Source organism: Sceloporus occidentalis, unplaced genomic scaffold, assembly GCF_023333645.1.
Source record: "Sceloporus occidentalis isolate IW3139 unplaced genomic scaffold, rSceOcc1.0.p SCAF_6, whole genome shotgun sequence".
Classification (NCBI taxonomy): Eukaryota; Metazoa; Chordata; class Lepidosauria; order Squamata; family Phrynosomatidae; genus Sceloporus; species Sceloporus occidentalis.
The window spans coordinates 42,840,014-42,862,578 of NW_028316986.1; the positions used below are offsets into that span (position 1 = coordinate 42,840,014).

Consider the following 22,565-nt stretch of genomic DNA (forward strand, 5'->3'; position numbering starts at 1 on the left):
CTAGTTCTCTTTCATCAGATCACTGGCTCTGTCAGGAGCTTTCTGGTAGAGCCACTGAGTGTGAGCCCCACCAGCACTGCACTCCCCTTCCCCCCCCCCCTGCATTTTGAAATAGGAGGGGGAACAATCTGGTCTAAACCAGCATTGCTTAGGAGCTGAGTGAGTTTTGGATTTTGCTGGAAACAACATACATATATGACCTGTGCACCTTGTTTGCAATCTTAGTACTTTTAAGAGGTGTCCTGAAATGCTAGCTTGCAAAGAACTCAGTTGTGCCTCACACAGTCTGTGAGTACTGAGAATGAATCACTTGTAAATGGAATTGCCAATGATTAATGTGTTACTACTTTAAATAATGTCTCCAGATGCAGCAACTATGCAGCATTTTTTCTGAATTTATACTCTATGGTTAGTAGTCCAAATTTGTCCCTTGCTTTGAGAATTTTATATTGAAGAACAATTCCCCACTCTTCTAATGAATTAAATAAGAAATATTTGAAGTACATGTCTTCGGTTGTTTTCTTTCTTATCTCATTACTGTTGTTTTCCTGCTGCTGCTTAAGCATGGGACTAGGAGAGGCACATCTCACTAACTTTTCTGCCAAAACTGATTCTTCCAAATTTGTTTCAATATAATTCAAATTAATATTATTCCCTCAGTTTTGGTAGCAGTAATTACTGATATCATTAAGGAGCTGATAGGAGGGCTTGAATGAATGGGGGAAGGAAGCAGGGGTCCTTCTATCTGAATTCTGTCATGTGCTGGGCTTTTATGTAAACTAAGGCCCAGTACAGATTGCCCAAAAAAGGGCGGTCTGCCGGCACCCTGGTTTGCTCCGTGAGGAAGCCGCAGTGGACAAACCGTGTGGTTTCCTTGCGGAGCAAAAAGAACCCACGAAAAGCGGGTTCTTTTTGCGGCGCCAATGGTGCACTCGCGACGTCATTATGGCACCGTGACGTGCGGATGTTAGGCATCCATCGCATCAAAATGGCGGTGCCCATCTGCATAGGGTGCCGCCATTTTGACATACGGAAGACGTGCTAGGGTTGCGGGGCGTCTATAAGAGACGCCCCTAGACAACCCTAGCACGTCATCAAGATGTGCCACGAGGCCCATCTGTACAGGGCCTAAAATTATTTTTATGAGAGGAAGATACTTTAAAACCCAGAACTGAAACAATGTTAGATATTTACCAATTTTTCTGCTTCTGTGTTCATCTCTCTTAACTGCTTTATGTGTTCTTTCTTAATCATAAGGATTTTTGATAATCTAGTCTGAAAAAAAGAATAGAAAACATTTCATGAATGATATAATCATTTTAACAGTTTTTAATATAAATTATAGGAATTAAACAGATTTTAATTTATATTACAGAAATGAGAGGCTTGTAAACTGTATATATAGCTGAGATGGGCTGGATATAAATCAAATGCACATATTAAGTTCAGGCATTCAGGAAATATTTTCAAAAGGCCTTGCCATAGCCTCAAAGAAACTGTATACACAATTTCCTACCCAAAATCTGACTAGAAGCTGTAGTCTGTGGCATGGACACTGCCATTCAGGGGTTGTCTTTATAACTAAAGCATCCTTGACCAAGAGAGTTACCCATGACTTGACAATAACCATCTTTTAATTTAATTTTGGTATATTAAGCATGCCAAAGCAAGCCAGACACAGCTCTCTCTTTTTCATATTAACTGCGCACCTTGAGCATAGATGGAATTTCCCTTATGTGGGGGCGGCGGCGCCCAGAACGGATCCCCCGCATAAGGGAAGGGACCACAGTATTCCCTAGACCAATAGAATAGAAAGACTATTTGGAATTCATTTGACTAGTTTAACTTATTTGCTTGGGGAAACACAGGCCTTTGATTAATCATAAAAAATATTGTCTAAGTTCCATGTATTCCTTTGTCACCTAGCTGAGGATGCTATGCATTTGGAGTACTGAGATAGCCATTGTGTTACTGTATTTTCCTCAGTGATATAAGCTTCTAAAAGGTTTGCTTCATCCTCTTAGCTCTTAATTTCACTCCTGTCTTTAAGTAACAGCTACCCCATTTAAACTCTTCATTATGGTTTGACCAGCCAACTGCATACTATGCTTTAGTGATGCAGACTCCAAGCCAAACCGCACAAAAGTATTTTAATTATGCTGAACTGAACCTAAAGTACTACGATTTTTCAAAACAATGGCCACAATAAAAAGAGTGTAAAGAGTCATGGATTTTGTTAGATTAGTTTCGCCCCCCACAGTATAGCAGAGCGATTGGGCTATAGAATTAAGTATACTGAACAAAGATTATTCAAGATGTTCACTCACACATCATACAAAGCAAAATCTGATATATCTACAAAATGCTTAGCTAGACAGCCAGACATACATCCTTTCTTTCAGGACAATATATTTTACTCCCCCAAAAGCCTTCCTCAGACTGCTTCCTAAGTTTTATGGTCATTAGTACATTTAGTCCTCAGTGAAGCTTTTTCCTGCCCTGTTTTTAACATCTGTAGACTTTTTGTCTTATAATATTTTTTTAGTACTTCTGCAAACCCCCAAGAATGCTGAGATCTTCTTCTTGTTTCCCAGTGCCCCGCTTTGGCTATGTAATGCATGAAACAACCCATTCCTGTACATATAAATATTTAATTTGATACTAAGAAAAGTGTCACAAATTTCAAATAAAAATGCCATCATTATTGTTTTAACAGGAACTTGACTAGAATAGACCTGAAGAGGCTGGTGAAAATGACAGGATGTAATAGAACAAAAGCAGACCAGTCCTTTTTTACATGTGTCCAATTTTATACATGTCTCTATTGTTATTGTTATGCTCTTCAAGTTCACTCTGGCTGCATCTGCACTGCAGAAATAATGTAGTTTGGCATCACTTTAATTGTCATGGCTCAATGCTATGGAATTCTGGGAACTGTGGTTTTGTGAGACATTTCGCCTTCTCTGTGAGAGAGTTCTGGTGCCACAACAAACTACAACTCCCAGAATTGTATATCATTGAGCCATGGCAGTTAACATGGTGACAAACTGGATTATTTCTGCAATGTGGATGCAGCCTCTGATTTATGACGACTCTCTCAGAATTTTCTGGTCAAGATTTATTCAGAGGAGGTTTGACACTGCCTTCTTCTTAGGTTTCCCAAGGTCAATCAGTAGGTTTCTGAGGCTCAGTAAGGAAACAAATCCTGATCTCCTGGAATCCTAGTTTAACAATCAAATCACTATGCCACACTGGTTCTCTTATAGTCTCTATATGTATGGCTAAAATAATAATTTTCACAGAAGCACTTATGTATTAATAATGGCCACGGGAGAAAAAGGATAAGGAAGACTGAGTGACTTATAAAGATTTACTGAAATTTTATTTAAATATAGATTTAAAACAAATGACAACCTTAATTTAGAAGATCTTAGTTTAAAATGGTACCAATATGAATTATTGACTGAAATATTTAAAGCTGATAAAAATTATATGATTTTAAACACACACACACACACACCACCACCAACCAATTTCAACTACAGTTATGTTTAAATGATGATCATTTGATCAGCACAATGTACAAATTATTGTTGAAAACAGTGATGGAAGAGGAACAGTTAAAAAAAATACACGTGGGCTCAGAATTTTGGTTAAAATATTGAATTGGAAAAATGGCAAAGGATATAGTAGAAGAGTTTGAAGTTTACATTGTCTAATAATTGCATATCAAATGTTATAAAATGATGCTCAGAAGGCATTTAATTCCAGAAAAAATAGACAAAATGTATAAAGGGGTAAAAACAGGGGTTGGAAATACAAACTGCAACAAGTCTCAAACTATCAGATGTGGTGGACTTGCCAAAAAAATACTGAAAGATAATTCACAGTGTGATAGAGAAGATCCTCAAAATAAAAGTGAGCTTTAAACCTGAACTTTTCCTACTGGTTTTGCAAGATGACCAAATAAAAAGACATCAAGAAAAGATTGTTCAATATATGATTACAATGGCTAGACTTCTTTTTACACATAGGTGGCAAATTGACTACTTTATTGAGAGAGAAGTCAGGAGATAATTTTGTGAAAGAATAGGGAGATTTCTTGAAATTTACTCAAGAAAAGGTAACAATTGTGGGCTTTGAGTATGAACTGTGTACTTTTCTCAAGTAAAAAGTATATAATAACCTTGGGTTGACATATGAAAGGTTAATTTTATATTATAGAGATGACAATGATAGGAAATCAGTGTTGTGTGTGGTGGTGGTGGTGTTAGGTCATATTTTGTTTCAGATTTGTTTCTAAGGTGTATTTATATGAATGTTAGCAATGCTTTTCCAATAATAAAATTATTATAAAATAATGGCCAGTGAGAAAACTAAAATCTTTTCATTAGCAGGAATTTCAGAATGAAAAATGTAATTTTGGATATGTGACATAATTGTGTGAATAAATTACATTAAATTGGCTAGTATTCAAAGAGATAACCATGTTAGTCTGTTTTAGCATAAAAAGATGCATTAGAACCTTTGAAATTAAATGGGGAAAATAAATTTCTGGCATAAGCTATTATGGACTGTAGTCTTTTTCCAGTTAGTCTTAAAAAGCACTTCTGAGTTCATTATTAACTTAGCTGTTCAAAAATGTTTGATATTAGTAAAGATAATATGAAAAGAAAAAAAATTCAAACTCACCACTTGGATAAGGAATTCTACTGGAAAACCACCTAACGTTTCGCTATCTGAGCCTGAGATTTTGTTTTTCCAAGATGACTGACCTAGTAAAGGATCACTGTCCTGTACAAGAAATAAAGTTGTATTATATAACTTAATTCTACTAAGATGTAAGGACAGTTTAACTCTGCATTAATTAAACATTAAAATGTATTGAATTGTATTAAAGCAGTTTCATTTGCTTTAAAGAAGGTCTGACAAAGCACAGCTTGGGCCACAGTAACTTTTATGGGCCCATGTTCTGGCCTCTGAAACCCCCAAAGTCCCAAGACCCTCCCCCCAAATTCTTAAAAAACCTTGACTGCCAAATGCAGCTGTTTTGCTCCACATTCTCCCAACCATCTTACAATGTTTAACTCCACCTATATCTTAGAAAATTGGCAAAAAACAAAACTGGAAGTGACATGCTGTCAACTTCTAGATGAGTCTGGACTGCCAGTACAACCCCTGTGGAGGGTGCAAGGGTAAAAAATTGGCCCTAGTCACTCCATAGTTGCCCAATTCAAAAAATTACTGAATGAAGAAAAATGTTCTCTTTTTGTCACTTACTGTAATTGGAGACTGGAGGGAAGGAGTATAATGTAACCGAGGAGGAGTCATAAAGAATCTAGAAGGTCGTTGTTTCTGTCCAAAGGCAGCAATTGGCATGGTTTCATGAGGTTCATTACTCTGAAGTCACAAAAGGGGGAAAAAAAAGGTGTAAGGATTATTATCGAGAACTAAGAGACAGAAATTTTTTTTGTGGAAAAAAATTAATGCACTCAGAAATATTAAGATTGACAACAATACAATATGTACTTAATTTCCTGAAACATCGTTTACTGAATTAAAAATATGGAATTCATTACTTTAGGGAAACTGTTTTTCTGTGCTCAGACACTTAAAAAAATAGGATGCATAACTTACGAGGACTTCATAATCTGGGATTGTATGCGTTCCAAGCCCTGTCCTTTCGAAAGTTACTCTGTATGTAGCATTAAGAGTATCTACAGCATCTATCTGTCCTGTGAAGAGTCCATCATGGGCACCACGTAACCGTGCTATGATCAATGATAAAAATCATAATCTTAATTGAAGGAAAATAATATTTTATATAATTTCCAATGCCTATTGGCCTTGAATAGGTATTGCATATGTTAAGTCTACTGAGCAATGCAGAAATTGAAGTCTGGAACAAGCTTCTCCAACTCTATGCCAGGTGCAAGTAATCTGTGGTCCTGCAGATATTACTGGATTACAAACCTCATTACTGCTGAACACTGATCATGCTCAGATGGCTGGGACTGAAGGGAGTTGTAACAGCATCCCAGCAACATCTGGAAGACCACATGTTCTCCATTCTATGTTTTAAAAAAAGCTGAATTGTGTAACTAGTACGATTTTGCAAAATAAGGAATTATATTACCTGAAGTGTTTACATTTGCCGCTACTTCTCCAAATGAGAAGCAGATAGGAAAGAATGCTGTTACAATTTGCTACATTTCTCTAGCTTCTCAGCTTTCATTAAGCATTGCTCATCTAACTGAAAAGCCTAACTTATATCATCTACAAAAAGCCAGAAGCTTGCACATTTTAAAAATAAAGTTCTGGATTCTCTGAATGCTAATGTTTTTCCCCCCTGAAAACAACTGCAGAATGTAAAGCCCTTGCTATAAACACATATTCCTACTGATTTACAAAACTGGACAGTGTAGGAATAGCCCTATTCTAGATGTCTAGCACCAGGGCTGCTAGATTCCAACAGGGCATATATTCCAACAGAGAATATATCATATCAATATAATAAAATAATCACACTGTCTCAACTGTGGAAATAGATTCATTAGGGTATGGCAATTTAGGAAAAGGGAAGGCATCAGTTAAGAAGGTCCCACAATGAAATAAAAGGGATTGTGGAAGCTAACACTTATTTCAAGATATAGACTTTACTGTAAAGTGCTAGAGAAGATCTGTAAGGACTTACTGTGTGTCTTATAATGGGCTGTGCCACTTTGACCCCCAAATATTAAAGTCACTGAGGAGAGGTAATCCTGTTTTATGGATGGTGCAATACCAACAGCTTTATCCTTTAGTCATCTTCACATTAAATTACATCTTCATAGCTCAACACTACTCAAAACATCTGTTTCATGTAAAGATGAAAAATTACCTGTAACTTTTGTTCCTATAACTAGTGGCAATGGAATTTCTTCTGGAAGATCTTTAAATTGGGATATATCTGCCACCTTTCGCTGTTGTAAAAGTCTAATTTTTTGCCGTTTCTGTTTTAATGCTGACCTTTCTTCTTCAAAGAATGCAGAAGAACATCTGCAAAACAGTAAGCAGAACTATTCTGACTTCTTTAAATGCACTCCTTTATTAATACATCCTACATACGTATTCTTTGTAACACCTGAGAGCAAGAAGAGTCTCACTGATGAAATATCCTAGACCCAGAGGTAAAGCCTCAGAAGGAACATATGATCCTGTATAAATTAAATACCCATGCAAGTTTAGCAACAGAACAAGGAGGATGGGATATATGGTCCTTCTACAATGTTTTTAGTGGATAATTCAGTTCCCTAGGAAAACAAACCAACTATTTATCTATATATAACATACATAACAGCTATGATTGTAGAAATCCAGCACTGTGTGGTGGCTACCCAATTTATTGCACTGACCATAACATGGACAACTATCTGTCTGCTGGGCAGAAGCTGTGCATATGTGCTTGGTATTAAGACAAGTTAACTGACTCAGAGAAGCTGAAAGAAATAAAAAGATTAGTGGACGAGATTCCTGGAGTGCAGTTATGTCACTGATCTTTCACAATGATGGCTCTCTGACAGTCACAGAGAATGAGGCAATTGTGGAAGAAAATAATCACTTTGAGAGAGAAGGAAATAATTCCTTAGAAGCTGTCAACATCTTGATGAACAGAAAGGATTCTTATGTGCCAAAGATAAACCTCTAGTGGGTGGGTGAACCTTGTAATTGTAGGTGATCTGATCATTAAAAGTGTAGCCAAATATCAAGGGTGTGTAGGTTACATGGTGAACTGTCTGCCTAGCATGAAAGTTGTGGACCCCAGCCATCATCTAAAAAACAAGAAGTCCGTTGTGATGCATGTTTGCACCAATCACCAATGACAAGAGGAAATAAGGTGCTGGAAGCCAAAAGTAGGTTTGTTAGGAAGGAGTTTAAAAGCCAGGAGCTCCAAGATAGCTTTCTCAAAAATGTTACCTGTTCCACAAGCAGAGCCAGTTAGGTTAAGTTGAAGAGTCTCGATGAGTTGATGAGAAAATAGTGTAAGAAAGAGAATTCAGATTTTCTAGGCACTGGGGAACATTTGGGGATAAGCCAGGCCTGGGACAGGAACAGGCTTCAGTTGAACTAGTATGAGACCAGTTTATTGGTATGTAACATTAAAGGGTTTGCAGAGTACCATTTGAAGTGAACACTGGAGGAGAGCTGAGAGAGCTAGAAAGCATCTGGTTTTAGCTGAATCATGCTTAAGATGAGAAAAGAAAATGTTACCAACTACACAAGTGGTGACAATATGGAAACAGGTTGTGAGTATGTGAAGCCACAACAGTGAGTCAAAAATGTCTCAGGATCTAAGTGGAAAATGCATGTTCCAAAGGTATATGACACTATGTATTTCCATTTCTGTGCTAAATGGCAGAAATATCCAAGCCAAATAGAGAGGTTGAGTGTTTTAAGGGAAAACAGAACAGAAGTATAACAGAAACCTGGTGGAAGAGAACGAGTCAGTGGGATACAGTCATCTCTGGATGCAAATTCTATAGGAATGATAGGGAAGGATGTATTAGATGTGGTGGTGCCTTGTATACTAGGAAGTAACCTAGAAACTTTAAAATGAGCTGACTTCTCCACAGAATCACTGTGTCTGTCGAATCATTTTGTATCTACACCAATTCTTTATTTCAGAATTCATACAGTGCCATGTGACATTATATTTTGTTATATTATGTTGTCAATCTGAAATGTATTGCTTAATTTATAAAGACTAAGAGGCCTGGTTTGTATATCCTCAGGTACCATGCTCTCTAAGCTCTCACATTCTTTAAAGATCAGCAGAAGAGGATAAGCTTAATGTCTTCTTGTAGGATGCAAAACTGGATACAGGATGCAGCAGGGCTTTCCTGGCTGAAACACTGGTATTTACTATTTATAAGAGCCTGCATTCAAAATTTGGAAATAGTGCAAGGTGTTTTTAGTTCAACTGGCTCTGAGTGACTGATTCTGTTTGCAAGATGACAGCTTTCAGGGACAGGTGGTAATCGTGTTAGTTTGGTACAGCAAAAACAATGAAGAGTCATATCCCAAGTTTTGTTTCACATAAGATTTTGTGCATCTAATGAAGCAGATTGCAATCCACAAACGCTTATGTCAAAACTTGTTGTTTGAGGTGGCACAAGATTGTTTGTTTTATTTCCAATATGGAAGTATGCTTCCATATGCTTAAGCAGTCTTACATTTTCCTGTAGTAATTCTATATTACAAAATCTGTGCTACAGAATGATGATAGTTGTAATGGTTTTATACTAAAAAAGATTTGTACTGTTTCAAGCTTAAAAGGCTAGATGAGCAAAAGTACACTTGGGTGACCTATTAAAGTAAGATTTTCTGCTGTAGTCCTGCTCCTTCGTTATTTTATTTATTTAACTGATGGTTGTTGTGTGACTTCAAGTTGCTTCTGATTGCTTACAGCAGCTCTAAGGTGAACCTATAATGGGATTTCCTGGGGCTGAGAGTGTGTGACTCACTCAAGGTCACCCAGTGGGTTTCCATAGCCAAGTGGAGAATCAAACCACTGATCTCGAGAATTCAAGTCCTACAATCAAACCACTACACTGTGCTGGCTTTTGCCTGATGGATATACTCTCCTTTAATACAATATTACCAGGTTGGCTTATAAAAATTATAAAAATACAATCCATAAAACAGGATTTGCAAAATACAAACTGTATTAGAATAGTAATACAGTAGACTTCAGCCTTGCCATCTGTGGATTTCAGCATCCGCAGTCAGCAAGCCCACATTGTCCCCAATGCAGCACATGCATACTGCCTCCCTCTTCTTTCCTCTCTCTCTCTCTCTCTCTCTCTCTCTCTCTCTCATTCCCCGGAGGGAGCTGGAGGCAGAGCTGGGGCTGGGGCTTGGAGCTTTTGTCCCTGGGTATTGGGACTCAGCTAAGCAAATTGTGTGGCAAACTAGGATTCACAAGAAATTAGACTCATGATAAGCTTTACTCTCCAAGCAATTTTCCGTCGTATCTATGTTGTACTGCTTAAGCACACTGCACACACCCTTATGCTGCAATAGCTGAAATCTATACTATAAAACTATGGTACTCTTGATCTGCTAAAACAGTAGCACCCAAATTGAGATGGATATGATTTTATCCTACAAGATCTTAGGGAATATGGCACAGTGAATCTAAGGTCTTTTTAAATTTAAGATTGTGAGCCAAGCCATAAAAAGTTCCAAAGCACTCAAAAAAGCATTCTGGAGAGCTACCATGGGTGCACTAGTAGTAAAAAAGAGCCCCTTCTTCATCAACATCATTACTTCACTACAGAATCCATAATCCTTATCTGTACTGGTCAAAATCACAGTGATTATTTTTCACTAACTGCATTTTAGCCAATGAGCTGCAAAACCAAGGAAACAAATGAGCTCTGTATTACGGAAGAGAATAACAGCAATCTTGTCCGCCACCAGGGTCATCTCAACATCCCACAGAGAGATTATCTGGATGGCATTGCATAGTAACAATCATCAAGGCTGCTATGTTTATATGTGTGTGTAGCGGGGATGATGGCTAAATGATCCTTGTATTTCAGGAAAAAATTGGACTAGAAGACACTTTTAGTTCTACAACCTGGGCAGTGCAAACTCTACCATTCACTGTGGAAATTCACACCACTCATTCACAGTGTAGTAGACCTAAACAAATTATTTTCATTTAGACACAGGATCTGCATGTAGCTATTTGTTGGAAAATATGAGAAGTAAAATTGTTTTCTTCTTCAATTATAATTATACAACATATCCCACATTTCATAAACTTATGAACAGTTTTCTAAAAAAAAAAAAAATCATACAGAAACCTTCAAACAAAATCCACTATTATCAACCCCTCACTAAAACCCACAGCTTAAAAATGTTTAGCTCTTTCAAACAAACTATTTTACCTTCTTGGCTTTCCCATCAATCTTCTGATTTTTCCCCATTCCACTCTCGTTAATTTTCTTGTTTTCAAGTTGGGAAATGATTCTTTTAGGCAAACACAGAAGTCATTGTCACCTTCAAAGAGTGGCCTGTTTAAAATAGTTGATTTTCTGTTATTATACATTCAGGTGATTTCAGAAAGTAAACTGTAGATAATGAGTCTAACTTAGATGTCATGGTAAGTCAGGGTTCATGTTGGCTTTTGCTTTCTGATCACTTGCAAAAGAAGTGGCTAAATGGGAGAACTGATGCTTTGTTCTGTGGATATTCAAAAACATCAGCAGTTGGCACTCTGGTCCGTTTCTCTCTCCAAAACCAGAGAAATTAGACCTTCTGCTGTATTGGGACTTCATGAGAAATGAACCAAGAACCAGCATTTGGCTAGCTGCTCCAGTTGCAAATAGAAGTAATAAATAAATAAATACATAAACAAAGACAGCATGCTGGCTTGTCTCAAAAAGGCAGAATTCCATGCATTCCAACTTGACACAATATTCAAACAAACCCATTGTCACTGTCACATAAATTAAACTTTTATACAAAATAAACTTCTCCACTAAAGAGAGATTTTGCTTCCTAAATTGGTCAAATATGACCAGTCACCAACGTGAAGTTAAGATTAATGGATCTTACTCTGGACACATTAACATTTTATGTTATATTGTTGCTCTCCTCATATACCGAAATGGCAATTTGAAGAGAAGAGCCTCCTCTACTCATAGAAATTTTCCACATAGTTCCTGAATGAACAGAAAAAGCATTCTTGCATGGAGAAGGCTCTCCTCTTTGAACTACCATTTTCCACATGTAAAAGGAATGACAGAGAAGGCAGGGATCTCATGTGCTCCTCTCTTGGTATGTTTACTTAAAACAGGTAACATGGTGCCTGAATAGGGCTTATTTCATCATCATCATCATCATCATTAGAGGCAATGACAAGTAAAAATTTGTAAGAAATATGTTGAAGTTGATGCAATGAATTTAGAAACAATACTGTTTTACAAAACATATGTATTCCTGCTTATTATGGACAATCTGCAATTTATCTTTAAAATTTGTGGCTATAATAACTGATTCAGTTAAATAAAATAATAAGGACTATAACATATAATAATAATAATAATAATAATAATAATACTTTAATTTATATCCCGCTTTTTGTTTCCACAATCAAAGCGGCGTACAACCTTTAAAAAAATACAATATATACAAAATAATTCTGAGACATAGTTATTGTTTATCATCAAAATATAGTATTGTAATCTAAATAAAGATGGAGAGAGGTAGAGTGGTGTAATGGTTTGAGCATTGTGTTACAACTCTGGAGAACATGGTTTGAATCCTTGTTTAGCCATGGAAACCCACTGGATGACCTTGGGCAAATTACACTCTCTCAGCCTCAGAGTTAGACAAATAATAAATAAATAAATAAATAAATAAATAAATAAAATTTTTATTTATATACCGCCCTTCCAACAGATCAGGGCGGTTAACAACAAGTTAAAAACAATAGTAAAAACATCAATACATGCCAATTGAAACATCACAAATTCAATAAAAAACAGAAAAGCCCCGAATTAGCCAATCCCCTTGCCAGTGAAGAGGAAGGAGGCCCATTGGACTTTAGTCGGGGAATGCACTACAGAAAAGGAAGGTCTTTAAATCCCTTCTAAATTGGGCCAGGGAGGTGGCCGAGCGGAGCTCTATGGGCAGCGTATTCCAGAGGGCTGGGGCGGCGATGGAAAATGTCTTCCTAGTAGTGGAGACAAGCCTAGCCCCGGGAACCCTAAGTAATTGCTGCCCAGATGTTCTGAGGGTGCGGGACGGAATGTATGGGGAGAGGCGGTCCTTCAGGTATCCTGGGCCCAAGCCATTTAGGGCTTTATAGGTCATCACCAACACCTTATATTGTGCCCGGAAGCGAATCGGCAGCCAATGCAGATCTTTTAACACCGGTGTAATGTGGCTGGCCCTGGAGGTACCAGTGACCAGCCTGGCTGCCATGTTTTGTACCATTTGTAGCTTCCGGGTTTGGTATAAGGGTTGCCCCATGTAGAGTGCGTTGCAGAAATCCAGTCTCGAGGTTACCAGAGCATGTACCACAGTTTCAAGGTCCCTCTGGGCCAGGTATGGGCGGAGCTGGCGAATAAGCCGAAGCTGGTGACAGGTGCTCTTGACCGCCGCATTCACCTGAGCAGTCAGGTGAAGGGACGAGTCAAGAAGCACCCCCAGACTGTGCACGGGGTCCTTCACAGGGAGCGTGACCCCGTTCAGGACAAGTGGAACCACCGCCATTCCTGGACCAGGGGAACCTATCACGAGTAGCTCCGTTTTCTCTGGATTCAGCTTGAGTCGGTTTTCCCTCATCCAGCCCATTACTGACTCCAGACAGGCCACGAGAGGAGAGACGTCATCCTCAGTCACTGCATCAGTCGGAGACATAGGCAACCCCCCTCTGAACAAATCTTGACAAGAAAACCTGTGATAGGGTTAGGATCACCACAGGTTGGAAACGACTTGAAAGAACACAACAACAAAATGATGATGATATAAGAATTCGATCAAGAGGTGTATTTTAGCCACTGGAAAACAAATAGCAATTCTTTTCTTGTCCTTCTTAAACAAGTCTGACATGCAAATAATTTTATAGAGAAATACGTGAGAAATATGTCACTAACCAGAGTCCAAAACACATTGCAGATATAATCCAGTTTGAGACTGCTTTAACTGCCCTGGCTCAATGCTACGGAATCCTGGGAGCTGTACTTTATTGTGGCAGCGGAGCTCTCGACAGAGAAGGCTAAATGTATCACAAAACTGCACTTCCCAGAATTCCCTAGCATTAATCTGGGGCAGTTAAAGCAGTCTCAAACTGGACCCAAGTTAACTATCTCAACAATATTAAATACTGGCAAAGCTACTGATTCTTCTCATGACAGAGTACATCTATAAGGCACTATGTACATATACATATAGATTAATCTCTGTAAAGTGCTATAAAAGATGAAAAGTCACACATACTTATCTATATTTGAATAGAACCATTCATATATACACCATTTGTGTGCTTTAGGAAGTTTTAGTAAATTACGCAGCCGTAATCCAATTTTTTGTGATGCTTTTTTATCTGGCGTTGGCATCGTTACTGTAAACTTCTAGAAAATAAAAAGACAAAAAAAATTACTAATAAAAAGTGAAACATTTAAAGTGAAATTTTGACACTTTCAGCATGGTCTGTTTTAATACATACAAAGTGTTATTATTTCAGGTTGCATATGAAACTACCTCTAAGATTAATGGGATGAAATGAGTTTCTTTCTATTTCTATTGTTATTTACCAAGGAACTTGTGTGTTTTGTCTAAGGGTAAAGACAGTGCTTTATAACAGATGGATTTAGTATCTTCAGAAATTGGGGAATAACCATTATTTATTTGTTTCTTCATCCCAGCAGTTTTAGGGGTGATCCTACAAGGAATCTGAAATTATCATTTCCTCTGTTTTTTTATCTGAAGCCTCCTCCCACATTTCATCTTCATCCTTACTCAAACTTTACGACTTCAGCATCAAGTCAGGGTTTGGTTGTTGTTTTTTTGCACTCAGTTAACCTTCTTTTTGTAACATTTTGATTGGTAAAAAGCTCTACAGATTTTAAAAGCTTACATATTGGGTTGTTTTTGTTTTGGTATTACATCAGCTATATTTCATAGTACCTCCTTCATGTCAGTTATAGCTTTCTGCTAAGGAAGAAGAGATTATAGTCATGTTCAGATGCAATAAGAGACCCTATCATTGAGCATTCCATTTACACATTCTCCATTGTTAACTTTTGTGCCCATTAGGAGTTTGGAAGATTTCATATCCTGTAAAAGTATTCAAAACTGAAAGCGGCTTGACTTGTGGCTTTTTAAAATTCTAGTTAGCAAGAACAACCATGATCAAAATGCTGTTTTAGCTTCCATCATTGATTTCACCAACCAAAGCTTAAACAAGCTACATTTTAGACTTTAAGGAAAACTATCATTAATTTAAAACTGGAAGCAGAAGCTTATCTTCTCCACTGCTCTCTAAAAAAGGAAGACAGAAAAAACAAGAATGTTTCAGCTCAGTACAGTTCATTTACATAACAGCAAAACATGGTTTTCGGCTATGTCTGAATCTAATCTAGTTCAGAGGAGTTTGGGTTTTTATGACATCAATAGTATTTTAGGGATTAGTAATAGGGATTTTATTAGTTCTGATGACCTTTGGGATCTGAGAGCCTCTTATGACAGTTTAAGCAACACTGTGTCACTCTAGCTATGGTTTGTTGGAGATGAAGTGGAAATAGTTAACTTGTCAAACCGTTATCATTTTGGATTTAATTAGTATTATATGGAACCCAATATATTTGAATTCATATTAATTTTATTTATCTATTGGGTTGGCACAGAAACCTGGATCCAAACTTCCTACTGTTCATGGAAAGATTAAGGTCCATTGAAGAGATATTGATTGTGGAAAGGAGGCAGAGACTTTTGCGAATCATCCAACCTGGCTTCCCCTTGTACTCTGGAAAGTCTCTCTCATCTCTAGAGCTGATTTTCAGACAAGAGAAGGGCTGCAGTGAAAAATCAGAAAACTCCTTCCACTGGCAAGTGTCTCTAGATTTCTACTCTGCCAAGGGTTCTGTTTATGAGAGGAAACTCCAGCTCCAAAATATAGTCTTTAATGAAATATACATGCTTGCCATTACATTACATCCAAACAAAGTAAGTTTCACTGACTTATTCTACCCTATCTGGTGCCTTCTGAATAGGCTTACCAATCAAAAGTGAAAATAGGAAATGGTGTAGTCTAGCAGTCTATGACCTCAAAAAGCTTTATAGATTAGCATACCTGTGGAACCATTACAACTCTCTGGTTTCTTTTGGGTGATCTTGTATTCATCTGTCTTTCTTCTTCTTCACAGAAAGAACGACTTCGTTTTGAACTTCTGAAAGGCTGAAGCAAAAATAAACAAACCTAAACCTCTGATTCAAAGACTGAAAAGTTCACAGTGTGTCCTTCTGCAATACATTTCCTTTTTATATTATCCTGCTTGATCTATGTTACATAATTACAGTCTCGAAGCCTTTAATTCCATTTCCTGTTACATCCATTTTACTCTTAGTTGGTAACTATATTTCTTCTAATTTACCTAAATTGTTGGTTTTCCTGTCTAAAACTGTTGAAAAGTATTGATGTAATGCTATATTTTATGCTGTTGGGACATCTGCATAAACGAGTGATTCTCAGCCTGTGGGTTGTGACCCCTTTGAGGGCCGAACGACTCTTTCACAGGAGTTGCCTAAGACCATCGGAAAACACACCACAATTTTATGGTTGGGGGTCACCACAATATGAGGAACTGTATCAAAGGGTCGTGGCATCAGGAAGGTTGAGAGCCACTGACATAAACCGTTTTGGCCTAAAACCTTGGACTGGAATAGGAGCTTGTTTATCTCCTATTCAGATGATTAGTCTATCAAACACACTAGCAGCAACAATCTAGGACTAGGTTTTCAGGTGTTTCTCAAGCCTTAGTACCCAATATATTTCAGCCGAGGACAGAAGAGATAGAACCTTTGGGAAAGCAGCTATACAGCTACAGCTTCTCCTCAAAAATTTAAAAGGGACTTTTATCTCTACATTTTGACTGATGAAAGGTTTTAAGTTCTAAAGAACTAGACTTTCAGAAAGTGAGACTTTTAATTTCCTCTCAATAAAAATCTTGACATTTACAGGTGGACCCTTCTTCCCTGTTAGGATTAACATCCCCTGCATATCACTACTAACACTGATGGATACAATTCAGCTAAAGGTAAGCTTTTTAAAGTGTATATTGAAGTCAGTTTGAGAGTTAAATATACATTTTATTTACATGTTTCCTGCATCAGTTCAGCTGTTCTGTTCTGTTCAAAATCAACATAACTAGCTATATTTCTATGCTTTAGTATGTCATCCATGTTTATAATGCCACACGTTACTTCCCGATCAGCTGTTGTTCTGTTCAACTGGTTGAAATCTGCTCTTCTCTCTCTTTGCTTCTACATACCTGGTAGACAGAAGTATCCAGTAGCCACTGTTGACCATGCCATAATGCTGCTCATGCCTGAGAAATCCTAGTTTCAGTAATCTATTGGAAGCAGCTGCAGCAGGCCCTTCTGTCTACTACTAACAGGAAGCTAGCAACAAAAGGATACAAAGGTTTTTGTAGCTGGTGCTTTGAAACTACCTATTTGGGATGTTCTATTGATCTGGCAGTGCAGCTCAGTAGTACAGTGCACTAAGTTTAAGAACTAAGAAGTGTTCAATTCAAATCAAGTATCAGCCATGAATTTAGCAGGTGATCTTAGGTAAATCACCATCTCTTAACTGCAAGAGCAGTGAACTAATAGAGGTCTTTTTCCCCAGGAAAATGTGCACATCCTTCCTGTCTTTTCATTATAAGTATAGAATCCACAGAATTCCACAAATATTTTTGAAACATTACTTCACTGTATACTCATGAAGACAAGAAAAATGTTGTCCCTCTAAAGATAAAAAGGCTGAAGGAAGGAAAATCTAGCTCTGGAAACGAAGGATGGAAGCCATCTTGAGTTCCAAGAACGAAGAAAGACAAGATACACTTGTATTAAATAAACAGATTAATTGATCAATAAATGTTGTTCCTTACCATTTCTACAGTAGCGCCTGCATTCTTGCCTTTCCAAATGGTTGTTTTCTGTAAAGAACTGAATTTTTCATTCCATGTGTTCGACAAGCTTCCTTCTATTATGAATAAGTTATAAATTATAAATATGGTTTTTTCATGCTTGCAAAATCTGTACATAATAATAATTTATTTAAAATATTATATAAATGGCCAATAAAATGTTTTAAAATTACAGTTTATTGTATTCTGGTCATTTATTTCGTCTGTATAATTGCATGTTATAAGTATTGTATGCATATATTTACATTATATATATGTGTGTGTATACACACACACACACACACACACTCCTATTCTAGAACTTGCTTTCAGCAGGTAAGTAATTTCAAGCTACCTAGTTTAATTTCTAAAACAGGTTTATTTTTCAATTCGACCATTTTTAATGAATACTATGTGAAAAATCTCATGAGAAAGGAAGAGAAGAAATGTAGAATGGCATACAAAAAGAGAATACATACCATTAAAATATTCTTTCAAGTGTAAGACATCTTTACAAGAAGCCCCTGAGCTTTCACAGGAACATATCAAGATATCTTATAATGAGTCACATTATGGGTCCCTCTAGGTGAGAAATGTCAATTTTAATTGGCAGTGCCTCTCCAGGGTGGTTCTCTTTAGGTCTAGCCCAACTAGGAGCTCCTTGGTATTCTCTGGTGGTCTCCCATCAACATAATAACCAGACCAACTTCTTTCAGTCTGTGTTTCTCTGCTAAGAGCCTACTAACAGCTGCCTCCTTCATTTCCTGTTGTTTCCATTTCTTAAGGTTTACTTTTGATGCCATCCCTGATTATTTCTTAACACTAACTTATTTTCTAGTTAACTGAGAGGAGAGATGGCTTAATGCTTGACTAGTTAGCAAGGCAGGAAACTTAAAACTAAGGAGAGAGGGATTGGAATCAACAGCACTAACGGTTTGGAATTTTGAGAATCCTGCCTGTCAAGGTTGGCACAAGGGATAAACCCAAGTGGTGCGTACTGTTCTTTAAGTCTCATGGACAATGAGCTATCCAAGGTGTTGACCCTACTTTGAAAACAAGGTTCAGCACGTTGGATAGCTGCTTTAAAGCTTAGCTATTAACGCTTGAACAGATTTGCATACCCTCTCACAAAGGAAACTGTCAGCTGCTAGTGATTCCAGTATACATACATACATGCATGAATAAATAAATAAACAAATGATAATCTTGGCTTTCCTCAACTATAGTGAAATAAGATTCAGCCTATGGTTTCTTCAAAAAAGATAAAATTTTCATTCCCACTCCCATTCCTGTGTTTGCTTTTCTGGTTTTTACATTTTAAACTTCTGTAGAGGAAAACTATAACCATAATGTGCAGGCAATGCAGAATTTTAATCCAGTTTCCAGCATGGCTAAATCATTATTCTGGAATGCTGTTTATATTATTTGTATCTGCTATGCTCTCATCTACACTGTTTTTTTTAATGATAAGTGTTTGTTTTCTCTACTTTAACTTATATTCTGATTGTTTTATTTCACTGAATTATTTTATTTTGATACTTATTAACTACTTTGAATGATTCTTTTAACAAAAGAACAGGAGAGACATGCTTTAAAATTAAAAATAAATTAACACTCCATTGAACAACTTACAACAGAATTAACCCCTACATGTTTCTGATATTTTAGTACACATACAGTGCTCCTGCATCATACGTGGCTTTCAGCATATGTTGAAAGCCATGTGGAAGCATGCAGGGCACAAGGGACAGCGCGTCCCATTGCAATTAATGGGGCGTGCACCGCCATGTGCATGAGCCCCATTCAGTTAAATGGGGCTTGAGCATGCACGGTATTTGCTTTACGCTGGGGAGTCCAGAATAGATCCCCCGAGTAAAGCAAGGCCGGACTGTATTATGAGATACACATCACATTTTTCTACACGAAGGCCTTTTCCTCTCATTAAGTCACTCTCATTCTGTTGGGACCTGATGTCATTTTCTGTGGCCAAAGTTCAGTTTAAATGACTTTATTTGCTTATAGAAAGAAGGACTCCTTACACGTGCATTTATGCTACAACTAGACTTTCATTTCATGAAAACTACAAATTAAGAAATAAATGGTATGTCCTACCTTTCAAACTGACCAGGGCTTTTGCTGAGGAACCTAAAATAAATTAAAAAAATCAAATGAATTAGCAGTATTTACCTAAGAATGTTCTCAGTTACTGTATAACTTACATCTTGGACATCTAAGAGTGAAAACCTAAATCCTGCATGTGGTTGGCTGAAGGATGTAATGGTATGTTGGCATACTGTAAGCTCTTTTGGCAGACTATACACCCCCTCCCCTGCAATAGTTCCAAACCAGGTGTTTTGTGAGCTAGGAAGAGCCAGCTTTGGACCCACTGGAGCTTGTACAAGTCCCCCTGCCCCAATTACAATCAATAAGTAAACATTTTTTGTGGGTTTTTTGGGCTATGTGGCCATGTTCTAGAATAGTTTCTTCCTGATATCTCGCCAGCATTTTCATTATGCAACTGAACAAAAATTGGAAAGAAAAATATGAGTAGATATAAATCTTCATTCAGCTGCTCTAATTTACAGTAGAAGAGAAACAACAACAAAATAAGATTCAGCAAAGCTGGTATTTCTTCCCTGTTTCCTACCCTCATCAATCCCAAATGTCTCTTAAACTACAGTAGACGTGCAAGTGGCCAAAAGGGAATGCTTTAAAAGCTCTGTCACCACTGTTCTCAGAAGAGATACCAAAAATGGAGTAAGAAACTATGTTAAAAGAACTAAAAATCACCGGAAATCTTGTTATTAAATATGTTGGAGGATAAGATAGAAAAGAGCTATGGGAAAATAATTTTTTATATGTTGACTGCTGCTAGGTTAATGTACGTGAAATATTGGAAATTAAAGAAAGATATTGAGATAGAGGAGTGGATTATCAAATTGATGGAATTGATGGAAATAGACATAATTTCTGAAAGATTAAGAGAAACAGATATACACAGATAAGCAGAAAATACAATGAAATGGTAAGGGTTTAGACCAAGGAAGTCTTGTCAATGTCTGTCAAGGTCTTAGGAAGAATGAAGCGGAGAGAGTGAAAGGAATTTATGTTGGGTTAGTGGAGGGAGGGAGGGAGGTGGATTAGGGATGACTGTGTATTTTGATAAGATGCTTATGTTATATGTTATATGTTTTATGTTATGTGGTTTAGGTAAATGTTATTTGTTTTGTTTTGCAATAAAATTAATAAAAAAAATAAAAGAACTGAAGATCAAAAATGAGATGACTAGGAGGATTTCTACATTTAAAAGCCTATTCCAATAGTAAACAGCAGATTTGTCCATACCTTCAAGAATACTCAATCAAAATGGAAATTTTTATCTTCAGGTAGACCCAGTGTGGATGATATTTACTTCTACGGTATACAGATAGAAAGAAAAATGCTACTTTCCTCAGTGTATGAAGCAGAATGTGCTATACAGGTAGACTTTCTCTAATCTGGAATTCCAATAAAATAAAAAGACTAGTATCAAGTCCCAAGATCCACCTGCCTGACAGGCTCACATGCTATAAAGGAAAACAGTACAATACATCCACATTTTAGACCAAAAAGTAGAAAAGAAGAAAGAGCAGTACATTGGAGACCCACTGTACAATGATGTAGTAAATTGGTGTCCCTTATACAAAATGGCAAAGTCAAGGTTTGCGTTTGGGAATTTATATATATTTAATTTTTTCAGGTTAATAAGAGTTGGCCCTCTGTATCCAAGGTTTGCTTTTGGGAATTTATATATACAGTATTAAATTTTTTCAACCTGTGGTTGGTTGGATCCATGGATAAAGAATCTATGGATACGGAGGGCCAACTCTTATTAACCTGAGCATGGACTGTGTCACATCACACTGCAGATGGAAGTTCATATTCTAGAATGCCAATTACAAGAAAACACGTCACAGATCCTATTTATAATAACCTAAACCAGAATTCTCCTCCCAGATACAGTTTTCCACGAGCAAAGATTCTCCTCTTAAAATTTAAACTTCAGACACTGTAGACTCCACACAGTGTTAAAACTTGATCTGCTGTTTTAAGAAAAAAGGTCTGATGTATACAGACCTCTTCAAACAGAGGCTTTCCAAATGTTTTAGACAACTCCCACCAGCCAGTCAGGTCAAATCATTAGATGGGGACTGCTGTCTAAAAAAACCTGTAGAGTACACCAGAGTGAGGAAGGCTATGTTAAATGAGAAGTGGGGAAGCAGTGGCCTGCAACTTGGTTTAAGATTATAACTCCCACCTTTGCAAACCACAGGCAGTGCTGACTTAGGCTGAGAGATCTGGAGTCTATTCTCATCTAGAGGGACAACATTTCCCCACCCTTGCATCACAAACTGTCACCAGTCAAGAAAGTAATTGGATACTTCATTAAAGATTTCAAGCTTTCTTTCTCATTTAGTATAGCTTACTCTTTTTGAGGTAAAGAGGAAATTTTCTTCTAGATTTAAGTTGCATCTGAATTGCAGAATTAACACAGTTTCATACTGCTTTAACTGCCATGGCTACCTGCTAGGAAGTCTGGAATTTGTAGTTTGGTGAGATATTTAGCCTTTCCTGTCAGAGAGCTCTGGTGCCACAACAAACTACAAATCCCAGGATGACATAGCAAGGAGCCAGGGCAGTTAAAGTGGAGTCAAACTGGATTATTTCTGCTGTGTGTGTGCAGCCCTAGATTCCGAGTTGTAAGGGTCCCTTTGGGCCACCAGGTCCAATCCCCTAGTCAATGTAAGATCTCCAGCTATAGTACCCCCAGCAGGTAGCTTATCTAGCCTCTTTCTAAAGACATCCAGACCTCTCTGGGCCATTGGTTCAACTGCATTTGAC

At 37.4% G+C, this 22,565-nt stretch overlaps 1 protein-coding gene across 5 annotated transcripts in view; it reads right to left on the reverse strand.

The window, feature by feature from the left end:
* LOC149310673 (protein lin-9 homolog) overlaps positions 1-22,565 on the reverse strand; it is a 32,053-nt gene that overhangs the window by 6,059 nt on the left and 3,429 nt on the right. For 3 of the 5 annotated variants that reach the window (XM_089529432.1, XM_089529436.1, XM_089529435.1), the window contains exons 2-11: positions 19,797-19,829; positions 17,667-17,761; positions 15,848-15,952; positions 13,993-14,126; positions 10,935-11,060; positions 6,881-7,038; positions 5,638-5,771; positions 5,281-5,400; positions 4,693-4,794; positions 1,195-1,275 (exon numbers count right to left, since the gene is read on the reverse strand). In XM_089529432.1, coding sequence (XP_089385558.1) covers positions 1,195-1,275; positions 4,693-4,794; positions 5,281-5,400; positions 5,638-5,771; positions 6,881-7,038; positions 10,935-11,060; positions 13,993-14,126; positions 15,848-15,952; positions 17,667-17,761; positions 19,797-19,829 — 1,088 coding nt within the window. Of the gene's footprint in view, positions 1-1,194; positions 1,276-4,692; positions 4,795-5,280; positions 5,401-5,637; positions 5,772-6,880; positions 7,039-10,934; positions 11,061-13,992; positions 14,127-15,847; positions 15,953-17,666; positions 17,762-18,163; positions 18,541-19,796; positions 19,830-21,029; positions 21,185-22,565 lie in introns of those variants that run through there. The other 2 variants (XM_089529434.1, XM_089529433.1) reach the window with 2 other exon arrangements.